This window comes from Salvelinus fontinalis, chromosome 3 (genome assembly GCF_029448725.1).
Source record: "Salvelinus fontinalis isolate EN_2023a chromosome 3, ASM2944872v1, whole genome shotgun sequence".
NCBI classification, from domain to species: Eukaryota; Metazoa; Chordata; class Actinopteri; order Salmoniformes; family Salmonidae; genus Salvelinus; species Salvelinus fontinalis.
In genome coordinates, this window is record NC_074667.1 from 28,222,670 (window position 1) to 28,237,990 (window position 15,321).

At 41.2% G+C, this 15,321-nt stretch overlaps 2 protein-coding genes across 3 annotated transcripts in view; one reads left to right on the top strand and one right to left on the bottom strand.

The window, feature by feature from the left end:
* Nucleotides 1-505: 505 nt before the first annotated feature.
* On the top strand, nucleotides 506-5,896 carry LOC129842972 (DNA damage-regulated autophagy modulator protein 2-like). The gene is made up of 8 exons (XM_055911698.1): nucleotides 506-802; nucleotides 1,570-1,776; nucleotides 1,937-2,004; nucleotides 2,125-2,267; nucleotides 2,384-2,561; nucleotides 2,812-2,894; nucleotides 2,967-3,059; nucleotides 4,241-5,896. The coding sequence occupies exons 2-8, from the start codon at nucleotides 1,646-1,648 to the stop codon at nucleotides 4,361-4,363; spliced, it is 819 nt and encodes a 272-aa protein (XP_055767673.1). The 5' UTR covers nucleotides 506-802; nucleotides 1,570-1,645; the 3' UTR covers nucleotides 4,364-5,896.
* Nucleotides 5,897-11,223: 5,327 nt separating this feature from the next.
* The window catches only part of LOC129843013 (DENN domain-containing protein 2D-like), a 55,911-nt gene continuing 51,813 nt past the window's right edge, over nucleotides 11,224-15,321 (bottom strand). For both annotated transcript variants that reach the window (XM_055911740.1, XM_055911747.1), the window contains exons 12-14: nucleotides 14,876-15,115; nucleotides 14,665-14,727; nucleotides 11,224-11,630 (exon numbers count right to left, since the gene is read on the bottom strand). In XM_055911740.1, the coding sequence (XP_055767715.1) occupies nucleotides 11,596-11,630; nucleotides 14,665-14,727; nucleotides 14,876-15,115 (338 nt within the window). In that variant the 3' untranslated portion in view covers nucleotides 11,224-11,595. The remainder of the gene's footprint in view (nucleotides 11,631-14,664; nucleotides 14,728-14,875; nucleotides 15,116-15,321) is intronic.

The window sequence follows — 15,321 nt, forward strand, 5'->3', positions numbered from 1 at the left end:
AGAAGTGCCCCTGGGTAGAATAGACCCCCTTTACTGAGACACAATGTACAAAAAATGGTGTACGGTGCAATATATATGTCCAATATGAAAAACGTACTGAACGTCGTGCAATACGAATGGACTAATTAACAATGGGATTTAAAAGTATTTTCAAAAGTAGATTATTATAATTATTATAATAATACAATTATTATTAATATTGTTATTACTATTATTAATAATAGTAGTATTATAAATAAGGTTTAGTTATTTGTATTACTGTTACCATGATAACTCTCTAGTAATCATTACTTTTTGCTGTCAACAATAATGTCAGCGCTTTAATATTATTTGTGCTATAAAGTCGATTAAATGTTTTCCTTTTTTCATATTGTTAAACAACAACAAAAATATTACAGCATAAAATGTTATGAATTTCGTCCAATTGTTATTTTCTACCATCGTCACCGGGGGACTTTTAATTTGAAGGGAAATCGCCGAGGTCACAGTCTTTTTCTTGATATGTCTTGCGTATTGTTGCTGGTGGAACGGAGGTCTCTTTATTGACGTTTGCTACAGATCTGGGTATTTCAATGCCACGCCTCTTCTGGAACACTAACAGGAAGTAATGAGCTTGTGATTTTAGTTGAGAAAGCGTGACCTAATTCCTCATCTGGGTCATGTAGCCTTCATTTAATCAGAGCGATCTAAAGAGTAGACTAGAAATATTAGCTTTTTCTGCTTTCCCGCTGTTCATTGTTGGTCTTTTGTGAGACCGAATTTCGTGTGATGAGGTGACAACAAAGGAACCGCTTTTTTGAAGGTACAGTTTATTGCCGCGTTCAAAACGACTGGGAACTCGGAAAAATACTAGGTCAAATAATGACGTCAGATTTTCAGGTGGAAAGTCGGAGCTCTGGAAATAGGCCCGAGTTTCCGCGTTTAAATTGAGAGGACTGACCGTTCGAATCAAGTTTTTCCATTCGGAGCTAATTTTTCTGCGTTCCCAGTCGTTTTGAGTGCACTGAAGTCGGAGATTTCCGAGCTCCCAATTGTTTTGAACGTAGCATCAAGCCTGCAAACTGAACTCTGGACCTGGAAGCCAGTTATACTGCATTTATTCATTGTTCCCCTCTAATCAGGGACTTGTTTAGATCTGGGACACCAGGTGTGTGCAGTTAATTATGAGGTAGAACAGAAAACCTGCATCTTGTTCACTCTACTCATTTTATTACAGTAGCATGTATTGTAGCATCATTGTAAATAAGAATTTGTTCTTAACTTAATTCTTAAATAAAGGTTATTTCAAAAATAAATACATGTATGCATTGTGGCCTACCAAATGTAACTAGCTCGCTCTGTATCTCAAGTCACTTGACTAGATCAAGCCACACAACTAGTAGAGGAACTGAGAAATGAGATCACGTGGCAGGAATACATTGTAGTCTCTTGATTCTAAGCTTTTATCCAGAATGAGGAAACAAGAGTGTGCAGCAGCTCAAGCAAATTTTTTTTTTTTTTTTTGTGTGTGTGTGTGTGTGTGTGTGTGTGTGTGTGTGTGGTGCCTCACACATAATCCAATATCTACAGGTGAAGGCAATATACCAGCATCTATGGTCTAACTTGGATAGGCTACTGGTGGTTTGACACACACACAGCAGAGGATATGTGGTGGTTCCAGCAGGGCCTGTGTATTCTACCGGTGGCTCTGGTATTATGGACAGCGGCCACGTTCATCTTTGCTTACATCACTGCTGTGCTGCTGAGACATGTGGACCCACTGGTTCCATACATCAGGTCAGACACAGGCTCAAAACACCATCCTGTGTGCCTTTTTACCATTATACTTGCAATCACTTCACTTTATAAGTAGTAGACACAATTTACATGTATTACAATTGTACATTACATTGTGATAGTAGGAGATTACATTTGATGGTTATGTTTCTGTTCACAGCGACACTGGGACAGTTGCCCCAGAGCGATGTGTGTTTGGAATCATGCTGGACATCTCAGCATACTTAGGTAACACCACCATTACCTCTCGGATTCCTCTTTGGAATCTAGCAATACATTTGAAACCAGCTGTAAATCTGACTGAATTTGTGACTATATTTTGATTTGTGATCATGTTTGTCGTGGCAGGCATAGCCACCATGTACGTACGCTACAAGCAGGTCCAAGCCTTGACAGTCGAAGAGGAGTCGAAGCTGCATAAACTCAACCTCTTGGGTTTGGTGCTGGGATGGACCAGCTCCTTTGGCATGTGCATTGTTGCTAACTTTCAGGTACCCATTGACACGTGTGTGTTTGTGTGTGACTCGAGTCTTGTTCCTGTTTGTTTTGATGACAGTGTATGTAAATGTGGTACTATAAAATCATTCTCTCTCTCAACAACAACCAGAAAACGACTCTGTTCTCCATGCACCTGGTGGGGGCAATATTGACGTTTGGCGTGGGGGCACTGTACATCCTGGTGCAGACCTTGGTGTCTCTGTACATGCAGCCTCACGTCCACGGGAAGAGCATCTTCTGGGTCCGACTCGGCATCGGAGTCTGGACCTTCGCCAGCATCATCAGCAGTATCCTCCACTATTTCTGCAACAAGAAAATATGAAATCATGATTCATTGTTGCTGATAATAGAATGTTGTTGCTATAAGACAATGCCAGTCAATTACAGTGAATGGAAGCTGTGAACTTGTGCAACAAATTACAAGGACCTCTGACAGCTTGTTCAAAATCCAACCGTTCTGAAATATTGCAAGAGTTGCCCTCTGTAACACAGCTCTAGCCTCTGCCTGTTGTGCTCCTTAACCCCCTCATCTCTCAGTGTTTGTGTCATCTGTCATCATGTACAGCAGTCTACCCGGAGTGGACGTGGCCCATAAACTGCACTGGATACCTGGAGAGACGGTCAGTAGACTTTGTGATGGTTTGTGCTTGTGTTAGCGTGCGTGTGTGCGCTAACACCTCTGTTTGTTGCAGGGCTATATACCTCACATCATCAGCACCATCTCTGAGTGGTCTCTGGCTCTCTCCTTCGTCAGTTTCTTCCTCACCTACATCAGAGACTTCCAGGTACCTAAGCTCTCTTCCTCACTTCACTCACTCCATCAGTTGGACCAGACAGAATATATGTTCAAATCAAACTTTATTTGTCACATGCGCTGAATACAACATGTGTAGACCTTACTGTGAAATGCTTACTTACAAGCCCTTAACCAACAGTTCAGTTCAAGAAAGAGTTAAGAAAATATTTACCAAAAAAACTGAAGTAAAAAATAATATAAAGTAACACAATATAATAACGAGGCTATATACAGGGGGTACCGGTACCAAGTCAATGTGCGGGGGTACAGGTTAGTTGAGGTAATTTCTACATGTAGGAATTACTAGATCAAGCCACACTAACAGTGAGTAGCAGCAGTGTACTAAACAAATGGAGGGGGGGGGTCAATGTAATAGTCCGGTGGCTATTTGATTAATTGTTCAGCAGTCTTATGGCTTGGGTGTAGAAGCTGTTAAGGAGCCTTTTGGTCCTAGACTTGGCGCTCCGGTACCGCTTGCCGTGCGGTAGCAGAGAAAACGGTCTTATGACTTGGGTGACTGGAGTCTCTGACAATAATTTGGGGCTTTTCCTCTGACAACGTCTAGTATATAGGTCCTGGATGGCAGGAAGCTTGGATCGGTCAGGATGCTCTCGATGGGAACTTGAAACTCTCGATGTTGTTAATGGGGGCCTGTTCGGCCCGCCTTTTCCTGTAGTCCACGATCAGCTCCTTTGTCTTGCTCACATTGCCAGGTCTCTGACCTCCTCCCTATAGGCTCTCTCATCGTTGTCGGTGATCAGGCCTACCACTGTTGTTGTCAGCAAACTTAATGATGGTGTTGGAGTTGTTTGGCCACGCAGTCGTGGGTGAACAGGGAGTACAGGCGGGGACTAAGTACACACCCCTGAGTGTTGAGGATCAGTGTGGCAGACGTGTTGTTGCCTACCCTTACCACCTGGGGGAGGCTAGTCAAGAAGTCCAGGATCCAGTTGCAGAGGGAGGTGTTTAGTCCTAGGGTCCAAAGCTTAGTGATGAGCTTTGTAGGCACTAAGGTGTTGAACGCTGAGATGTAGTCAATGAACAGCATTCTGACATAGGTGTTCCTTTTGTCCAGGTGGGCTGCAGCAAAATCCTGCGTACCCCATAGCTCTCCAGGGCAGAAGTTGGAGACCATGATTCTAACAACTGTTCTCCGTTTCCCATTTGTAGAAAGTAACGCTGCGGACAGAGGTGGACCTACAGAGCAATCACCTCTACGATTCTCCCCACTACAGCATCACTTCACAGGTCAACCAATCTGAGACCTCCCCACTGATGGCGGGGGGCATCTGAACAGGACAACTCCTAGTGTTGCGGTTGAGTCGATCTGTAATTATGAACATACTGAATGGAATCAATGAGAATATAGAATGTTGAGGGTGTAATCAACAAGCACTATTATAAACAGGGTGGTTCGAGCCCTGAATTCTGATTGGCTGAAAGTCGTGGTATATCGGACCGTATACCACAGGTATGACAGGCCATTTGTTTTTACTGCTCAAATTACGTTGGTAACCAGTTTATAATAGCAATATGGCACCTCGGGGGTTTGTGGTATAATGGCAATATACCACGACTAAGGGCTGTATCCAGGCACTCCGCATCGCGTTTTGCGTAAGAACAACCCTTTGCCGTGGTATATTGGCTATATACCACAACCTCTCGGGCCTTATTGCTTAAATATACCGCTGAAAAGACCTAATTCCCAGATAGTGTAAATTCCACATGCCCTTTTATACTGACATTTTGGTTAGAAAGTAATTATATTTTTCTTAAACCTAAAGGGGATCGATCCGCTGATAAAGACATGTCTTTTTTTTTCAGTAGTCAGAACACAACTAACCGGTATGCTATTCTCTACCAGCCTCTCGATGGTGCCAAAGAATCGTCAAGATGTTTGTTTCGGCTTTCTTAAATCTAACCATGAGCATTTGTTGCGCTATCTTACGTTTGTCTTTCATGAGAATTGATATCATTAGGTGGTTTACAGCAAGGCACTTGAACTACTTAACTAGAATAGGATTTATTTGCTCTACTTCACTTTGCTTTGGGATGCTAACTTTAATTGATTTGAATGTTGCTCTCACTCTGTTAAAGTAGGATAATATAAGAATTGGGTTTGGCAGTAGGTTTGGTCATTTGTGAATTATGGATTTTCTTGGGATGCTTTTCTATTAGTTTTTATGTTTCTATTTTCCCCAACGATCATCTCTATTACCCATAAAAAGTCATGTGAATTTCTCTTTCCTGTAGAATGGATACAATATTGGTGAGATGTAAGGAGATGCTTAATACAAGATTTTTGGTTATTTTAAGATGTTTGTTTCTACTAAAAGTTTATTTTGTTACAGTATATAAAACATTTCAGCTGGCCACTTTTTGCCACCAGTTTCTATAACCACCTGGAGGTGTGTGGAGGAGGTATTGCTGTTAACTGGCCTGCATAATTCCATCAATCTGTTTCATGTTAACCTAATCACCTATGCAGTAACTACATAGAAGCTTTACTTGTCTCATTCTCATAAGAATGGAAAGCATCAAATTCACTGTTGTTTATGAAGGCTTTATAACAGAATAAAACATTTTACTTCTAACGCCGTTATAGATTAAAGCAATAACAAGATAGTTATGACATTTATTGGTATATTGAGTCATTTACATTGTACCATACTATTATACAGTATATATTTAGTCATACAGTTCATGAGAATGATACACACATCTAATTGTACTTAAACTAAACTGAACAAAAACATTAACAAAATGTGTTAAGTGTTGATCCCATGTTTCATGAGCTCAAATAAAAGATACCAGAAATTTTCCATACTCACATTTTTTATATATTTTTTACATCCCTGTTAGTGAGCATTTTATCCTTTGTGAAGATCCTGTTATGACAGAATTCGTACTCGAGCAATGATGAGCTCTGCAGCAGTGTCCTCAAATTCCTTGGCGTCCATGTTACCCACGGCTGGCTCTGCTCCAGCCATAGCCTGGGCCAGCTTAACGGGTGAGATTTTCGTGCTCGCCTCCAGCTAGCAGCTAATCTTTGCATTAGCCTCCATATCGGGATTTTTGTTAGTGTAGTTGTAGTTTCTTCAACTTTTTCAGCCTTGGACCCAAATGAGAAATTCTGTATTTTCCTGGGACTCAAGCTTATGAAACCATGTAACTATACATAAATATCAGTACATTTCATTGCCCTTAAGCCAGCCTAAAACAGATGCAATAAAGACAAATAACAATGAAATTAAATATAAATAGCTATTCATGTTTATTTCCCCCCATTAAAAACACTGTCTAGGTTGGAACTGTTGCTGTTAAACTATAATAATTTTCATTCTGAACTGGAATAAACTGATTGATCATATCACACAGATGTAAACCAGAAAAGAAACACTAAGCTCTAATGAGAGGTGTGACTGGTTGAAGTTTTCAACAAGCAGGTCTATTCTGTGCTCAGTCTTTGACAATGAAACCCTGAGGTCATGCTCAGCATGGAGTCTGTTTTTGTACTTGTTTTTTTAAAGTATGCCAGAGTTGAGAACCATGACTCATAGATATGAGGTGACAAACTGGATCAGAAAATCTACTGCTTTCTCAGTCAGGCAGGATACCACTTCCTGCTGTAGATGAACAACCCAGAACTGTGTGTTTTCCTCAAAAAGCATCTTGCTTCAATCATTTTATTCCAGTTCAGAATTTAAAAAATTACTTGTATTTTAACAGCAATAGTTCCAACCTAGACTTGTTTTCACCAAGAAGTTCTACAGTAAGATGTACAGTAGGCCTGATCATTTTTCATCTTCATATGTACTGTTGCTTAGGGTTGCACTAGTTAGCTTGTAGTTAGCTAGCTTGCTTTGGCTAACTTTAGCTAGCTATTAGCTGTGTACAAGGGGATTGTTTGAAAGAGAAACCCACATCTACTACTATGAGAGATAGTACTCTCTTATTTCTGCTGATCATCACCTGTTATAAAATGAGGTCTTGCTAGCTGACTTACTTTTCCACTGTCAAAGCACTGTTTCCTGAAGCATTCTTCCCTTTTCTGAAAGAACTCCCTGGGTTTAACTGTTATGCTCAGTGTTGCCAGGTCCAGCTCAAATCTCTAGCCCTATGACCTCTGAAAACCTGCACACAAGGCCTGAAAACTAGCCAAAAATATGTTTTCGCAGCAAGTGAGGAGTTACCACATTTATCCATGAAATCCTTTTTCCACAACGTTATCGAGTGTTAAGGAATACGTAATTGTTTACGACATAGGCTAAGAAGCAAAATTAGTTTTACCATCAAAATAATGATTCTTGTAAGTTTAAGAATATGTCGCAAGACAAACAATAAATTGCCCTTTAACTCTCAAGATCATTTTCTATCAATGGATGACGATTTAACTTGTTTTGACTGCTATGATTAAGCAATAAGGCCCTAGGAGGTGTGGTATATGGCCAATATACCACGGTTAATGGCTGTTCTTTGGACATAGCCCTTAATCGTGGTATATTGGCCATATACCACAAAACCCTGAGGAGCCTTATTGCTATTATAAACTGGTTAACAATGTAATTAGAATAGTAAAACGTGTTGTCATTCCCATGGTACACAGTCTGATATACCATGGCTTTCAACCAATCAGCATTTAGGGCTCAAACCACCCAGTTTATAATTGTAATTATAAACTGGGTGGGTGAAGCCTTGAATGCTGATTGGTTGACAGCTGTGGTATATCAGACCGTATACCCCGGATATGACGAAATATGTATTTTTACTGCTCTTATTACGTTGGTAACCAGTTTATAATAGCAATACGGCTATCAGGAATCAAGGTAAGACCCAAGTGCAGACTGTGTGAAGTAACAATGTTTATTGTAACCACAGGGGCAGGCAAACGACAGGTCAAGGCAGGCAGGGGTCAATAATCCAGAGCAGAGCCCAAGGTACAGGATAGCAGACAGGCTCAAGGTCAGGTCAGGCAAAGGTCAAAAACCAGGAGGACAAGGAAAAGAGAGACTGGGGAACAACAGGAGCTGAGACAAAACGCTGGTAGGCTTGAACAAACAAGACGAACTGGCAACAGAGACAGAAAACACAAGTATAAATACACAGGGGATAATGGGGAAGATGGGCGACACCTGGTGGGGGGTGGAGACAAGCACAAGGACACGTGAAACAGATCAGGGCGTGACATAGGCACCTCAGGGGTTTGTGATATATGGCCAATATACCACACCTCCTCTGGCTTCATTGCTTAAATAAATGTACATAACTGTAGATAAACACAACACGAGAATTTGAGTGATGAAAGTTGGACAGAGGATCTCAATCTCTGTGCAAGAAACACTTGAGGAATGTTAGGTTATTTTCTGGCAATTGTGCCTGATGTTAAGACTACAAACCGCTATGAATGGCCTATTTGCGAGATTGACTTATTTCAATGGGCATAGGCTAGGCATACTGACTAAAATCTGGGTTTAAAGCCATCTCCCTCCCACACTGAACAGAGAACGCAATGAACAGAGAGCACTTGTCCAAACCAATTCCAGTAATTCATGAAATAATTATACATTTACTCTAACACAGGGCTGCCCAGCCCTCTTCCTGGAGATCTACAGTCCTGTGGGTTTTCAGTCCAACCCTAATTTAACACACCTGATTTTACTTATTAGCTGCTCAACAAGACCTTAATTAACTAGCTGAATCAGATATGCTAAGTTAGGGTTGGACTGAAAACCTACAGGACAGTAGATCTCCAGCAAGAGGGTTGGAAAGCCCTGCTTTAACACGTCGCGACCCATACTTTAAGAAAGGCTGGTGTAGTGGTTTGCATCAGAGGAGCCGCCATCGGATCACGACGTCTCCAGAGTTTCGTAGAGGGTGCCCAGCACCGCCAGACACAGTGCCCGACCAGCAGGCCCCTCAGCTGGAACGCAGACCTCTGCGTACAGTCTCTGTGCCCGCCGTAGTCAGAAAACACAGCACACCGTGCCTGAAGACGTCGTAGGGCACTGTCCCATGGTCGTGGCAGTGGAGCCGGTTTAGCAGGGGCGCTGAGGTGGAGATGGGGACCCCCCCCCCCCCCAAACTGCAGAGACGCTGGAGAAGGGTATAGAGCAGAACATGAATATTACTTACATTTCCATCATCAACAGAAATTGATATTTTACTCTGCTCCAAAACCCCTCAGACAAAACAAGACACAAACACAGCACTTGAGAGGAGCAGGGTCAGCTTCAGTGCCTTGCTCAACAGCACAAAGGTAATGACATCAGGGATCTTAAAAACCAGCAGTGTATATTATACAGTATGAATGAGCAATTGTATATCCTACCTAGAGGATGCGTGTGAGTGTATAGGTGGCCCCTGAGCTCCCGATCTCCACCTGGGCTGTTAGAGCTGAAGGGACCAGTATGGCCACTGGGTCCCCCTCCTCCATGCTGCTGGGGCCGTGTCTGGGTTAGGAGGTCATAGGCCACGAGCATGTTGTTGCTGAAGGCAGATCTGGATACAGACACACGTGTATGTAGACATGCACAGGCACAAATGGAAGTACACAAACAAGAGCATTGCGTGTTTTCATTGTGAGATAAAATGAAAACATAGAGCTGATGCATTTGCGACATGCATTATATGAGTTCCACATCCCTCATTGTCTAGTTACATAGCAACTGGCCTGCCTCATCAGGAACTGAAAGTAGACTGCTACCCCTTGCCTCATTCTTTAGAAATATTTATATTAAGCAATAATATGTTTGAACATAATATTTTTTTTACATTTGTATTTATTTAACCTTTATTTAACTAGGCAAATCAGTTAAAGAACAAATTCTTATTTACAATGACAGCCTACCAAAAGGCAAAAGGTCTCCTGCGGGGATGGGGGCTGGGATTAAAAATAAAAATGTATTAAATTAAAATAGCCTCCCGGGTGGCGCAGTTAGCACTGCGATGCAGTGCCCTAGACCACTGCGCCACCCGGGAGGCTATTTTAATTTAATACATTTTTTTTTATTTTATCGGAGAAAAATGAAAGGAATCCTGAAAAAGCACGGGATATTCTGCAATCAGACAAAAAAATTGCACACCTCTTCAAGAAACCCCCACTGGTGGTCTATAAGCGTGGTCGCAATATTGGAGATAGTTTGGTGAGATCTGACATGCCCCCTGAGCCCACTCAGACACCTATCCCTAATGGGAAATACAAATGTGGCTCATGCACACAGTGCAATAGCACTATAAAAAACGTATTTCTTCAGACACCCACATACAGGTCGAAAGATCCCTGTTAGGGGTATCATCTCATGCAAGACCAAGAGATTAATCTATCTCATCACCTGTTCATGCGGAAAAGCCTACAAAGGGAGGCTTACTGGATATCCTATCTAAAAACATTGACCCCTAGTGGTCTGAATATTGACTTTGATCTCAGGCCTTTCTTATGAACAAGTCTTATAAATTGAGAAAATATTTTTACAGCTTATTAGGTGTACGCTAATATGTTCCCCCTGTTGATGATGCTCATTAATATATTAAGGTTGAACCAAAAGATTACATGTAACAAAAATGAAATGTTGTGAAATTGAATGAAATAATGCATGTTGATGCTAATATGATGTACAATATTCCATTATGTTTCTAGATGATAACAATAGCGTAATATATTTAATATGCCATATAGTATTTTGTAACAGTTTCACTAATGTTAATTAACCTAATCATTATGACACCTCTCACTATTTTCATTGGTTACACTAATTGCACTGTGTGTCTACATAACCTGGTTCAACTATTCATGACATTACCCTGAGGAAGGCACAGTGATGCCGAAACGTTGGTAAATACCCATTAAATTCCTGGGAGTTTATACATGGTGTGCGACTTAATTTTTTTACACATGCAGCTACCAAAAAAAATCAAATATGGAAATGTCCACTTTACCCCAAAAATACAACCAACTAAATCCAGCATTACCGCAAAAATGGAAGAGGCAAGTGGAAGTGGGAAAAAGTAAGGAGCTTGTCTGTTTGCCCTGCATTAAAGATCAACATTGGTTAAAGACAATTCTGATAAAATAAAAGGTATATATCACTTGTATTTAAGAACCAAAACAAGGAACAACTGTGCCATATACAGTAACAGTCAAAAGTTGGCATATCTACTCATTCAAGGATTTCTTTATTTTTACTATTTTCTACATTGTAGAATAGTGAAGACATCAAAACTATGAAATAATCATGTAGTAACCCCAAAAAATGTTCAGCAAATCAAAATGAGATTCTTCAAAGTAGCCACCCTTTGCCTTGATGACAGCTTTGCACGCTCTTGGCATTCTCTCAACCACCTTCACCTGGAATGCTTTTCGAACAGTCTTGAAGGAGTTCCCACATATGCTGAGCACTTGTTGGCTGCTTTTCCTTTACTCAGCGGTCCAACTATTCCCAAAACATCTCTATTGGGTTGAGGTCAGGTGATTGTGGAGGCAGGTCATCTGATGCAGCACTCCATCACTCTCCTTGGTCAAATAGTCCTTACACAGCCTGGTGGTGTGTTTTTGGTAATTGTCCTGTTGAAAAACAAAATGATATTCACATTAAGTGCAAACCAGATGGGATGGCATATTGCTGTAGAATGCTGGTTAAGTGTGTCTTAATCTAAATAAATCACTGACAGTGTCACCAACAAAGGACCCCCACACCATCACACCTCCTCCATGCTTCACGCTCTATCGGCAGGACAGAACAGCAGCCTCTGGTAAGACACGGGGCGAGGGCCTATGCATATCTGTAAACAATAGCTGGTGCATGATATCTAAGGAAGTCTCAAGGTTTTGGTCACCGGAGGTAAAGTATCTCATGATAAGCTGTTGACCACACTATCTACCTAGAGTTTATCTGTATTTTTCGTAGCTGTCTACAAACCACCACAGACCGAGGTTGGCACTAAAACTGCACTCAATAAGCTGTATTCCGCCATAAGCAAACAGGAAAACGCTCATCCAGGAGGTGGCACTCCTAGTGGCGACACCGGGATGCTGGCCTTCTAGGCAGAGTTCCAGTGTCTGTTATTTTGCTCATCTTAATATTTTATTTTTATTGGCCAGTCTGAGATATGGCTTTTTCTTTGAAACTTTGAATAGAAAGCCAGCATCGCAGAGGCGCCTCTTCACTGTTGACGTTGAGACTGGTGTTTTGCAGGTACTATTTAATGAAGCTTTCAACTTTCAAAATTCTTCCGAAATTTTCTGAATTGACAACACAACTGATTGGCTCAAACGCATTAAGGAAAGAAATTCCACAAATTAACTTAAGACACACCTGTTAATTGAAATGCATTCCAGGTGACTACCTCATGAAGCTGGTTGAGTGAACACCAAGACTGTGCAAAGCTGTCACCAAGGCAAAGGGTGGCTACTTTGAAGAATCTCAAATATATTTAGATTTGTTTAACACTGGTTTGGTTACTAGATTATTCCATATGTGTTATTTCATAGTTTTGATGTATTCACTATTATACTACAATGTAGAAAAGAGTAAAAATGGAATGAATAGGTGTCCAAACTTTTGACTGGTACTATGTATGTATGTACAGTGGTGCAAAAAAGTATTTAGTCATCCACCAATTGTGCAAGTTCTCCCACTTAAAAAGATGAGGCCTGTAATTTTCATCATAGGTACACTTCAACTATGATAGACAAAATGAGGGGGGAAAAAATCCAGAAAATCACATTGTAGGATTTTTTATGAATTTATTAGCAAATTATGGTGGAAAATAAGTATTTGGTCAATAACAAAAGTTTCTCAATACTTTGTTATATAACCTTTGTTGGCAATGACAGAGGTCAAACGTTTTTTGAAAGTCTTCACAAGGTTTTTTCACACACTGTTGCTGGTATTTTGGCCCATTCCTCCATGCAGATCTCCTCTAGAGCAGTGATGTTTTGGGGCTGTTGCTGGGCAACATGGACTTTCAACTCCCTCAAAAGATTTTCTATGGGGTTGAAATCTGGAGACTGGCTAGGCCACTCCAGGACCTTGAAATGCTTCTTACGAAGCCACTCCTTCGTTGCCCGGGCGGTGTGTTTGGGATCATTGTCATGCTGAAAGACCCAGCCACGTTTCATCTTCAATGCCCTTGCTGATGGAAGGAGGTTTTCACTCAAAATCTCACGATACATGGCCCCATTCATTCTTTCCTTTACACGGATCAGTCGCCCTGGTCCCTTTGCAGAAAAACAGCCCCAAAGCATGATGTTTCCACCCCCATGCTTCACAGTAGGTATGGTGTTCTTTGGATGCAACTCAGCATTCTTTGTCCTCCAAACACAACGAGTTGAGTTTTTACCAAAAAGTTATATTTTGGTTTCATCTGACCATATGACATTCTCCCAATCTTCTTCTGGATCATCCAAATGCTCTCTAGCAAACTTCAGACGGGCCTGGACATGTACTGTCTTAAGCAGGGGGACACGTCTGGCACTGCAGGATTTGAGTCCCTGGAGGCGTAGTGTGTTACTGATGGTAGGCTTTGTTACTTTGGTCCCAGCTCTCTGCAGGTCATTCACTAGGTCCCCCCGTGTGGTTCTGGGATTTTTGCTCAACGTTCTTGTGATAATTTTGACCCCACGGGGTGAGATCTTGCGTGGAGCCTCAGATCGAGGGAGATTATCAGTGGTCTTGTATGTCTTCCATTTCCTAATAATTGCTCCCACAGTTGATTTATTCAAACCAAGCTGCTTACCTACTGCAGATTCAGTCTTCCCAGCCTGGTGCAGGTCTACAATTTTGTTTCTGGTGTCCTTTGACAGCTCTTTGGTCTTGGCCATAGTGGAGTTTGGAGTGTGACTGTTTGAGGTTGTGGACAGGTGTCTTTTATACTGATAACAAGTTCAAACAGGTGCCATTAATACAGGTAACGAGTGGAGGACAGAGGAGCCTCTTAAATAAGAAGTTACAGGTCTGTGAGAGCCAGAAATCTTGCTTGTAGGTGACCAAATACTTATTTTCCACCATAATTTGCAAATAAATTCATTAAAAATCCTACAATGTGATTTTCTGGATTTTTCCCCCTCATTTTGTCTGTCATAGTTGAAGTGTACCTATGATGAAAATTACAGGCCTCTCTCATCGTTTTAAGTGGGAGAACTTGCACAATTGGTGGCTGACTAAATACATACAGTGGGGCAAAAAAGTATGTATGTATGTACACACACACACATTTACAAAAAATATATATTGGGGATTGGAAATGATGCAGACAATTACATTGATGGAATCTACTATCTAGACGCACTATTAAATCTGATCGACCCCCCCCCCCCAAACAATGTAATAAAAATCCTGTATTGTCACCCTCAGCCAGCATCACAACTGTTTACAACTATTTGACATTGTATACAGTGTTACATAATTGTAAAAAAAAATCTTTATTCCTCATGTCACTATTTCTATTTAAAAACAAAATATTTAACTCTGTATCGTTGAAAAAGGACCGGTAAGCATTTTACTGTTAGTCTATACCTGTTGTTTTAAGAAGCATGTGACAAATAAGTTGTTTATTCTGTATGAAGACGCCTACATTTACACCACAAGCCCCCTCACCTCTCTTTGCTTTCTCCTTCTTCTTACTCTCTTGGTACTCCGCAATCTTTTTGTGGAAGAATCCTAAAAAACAAGACAGGGGAAAAACAAATGAATCATTGCTGGGTGGGTAAGTGAATATTCATCTATGAATTACACACACATCTATCTTTGGAAGTACAAAGTTATATTGTATTCTATTACATTCTATCAGGTAGTGATGCGGTCAGACCTTCCTGTGTGGGCCGTCTCTCCACTTCCTGTATGAAGATGTCAAACATCTGTGTCTGGATAAAACGCTTGACAAAATGTTGGCTGGCCTTGTCCTCGGAGGCCTTGCAGAAGCTCTTCTTCTGGAACACTCCGGGCTTCCTACCACTGCTGCCTTTGACATGGGAGGAGAAGTGACCCACCGTCTTCACAAAGAAGGAGAGGAAGGCCTCTGAGACCACCTTGTTTAACTCCTCTGAGGCTAGATACAAAACACAAAGTGAAGAGAATACAGATGTTTCAGTCAGGATGCTGAGGAGTTGTCTATAAAAACACATGTTGGAAGTCCTCTGAAATCACCCCTCTACTGTGTTCCGAAGCTGGGCAAAACACGGCGTGAACAGAAGATTCAGTCAGTTTTAAAGTATTGTCTGCTATGAGACATCCTATGATGTCAACACAATCATA

What these genes read in the sequence shown, in the direction of transcription:
- LOC129842972 (XM_055911698.1), top strand. Translation starts at nt 1,646, where the DNA reads ATGTGGTGGTTCCAGCAGGGCCTGTGTATTCTACCGGTGGCTCTGGTA. An exon ending in GCATTGTTGCTAACTTTCAG is followed by an intron (nt 2,268 to 2,383) that starts GTACCCATTGAC and finishes AACAACAACCAG; the next exon opens with AAAACGACTCTGTTCTCCAT. An exon ending in ACTGGATACCTGGAGAGACG is followed by an intron (nt 2,895 to 2,966) that starts GTCAGTAGACTT and finishes TGTTTGTTGCAG; the next exon opens with GGCTATATACCTCACATCAT.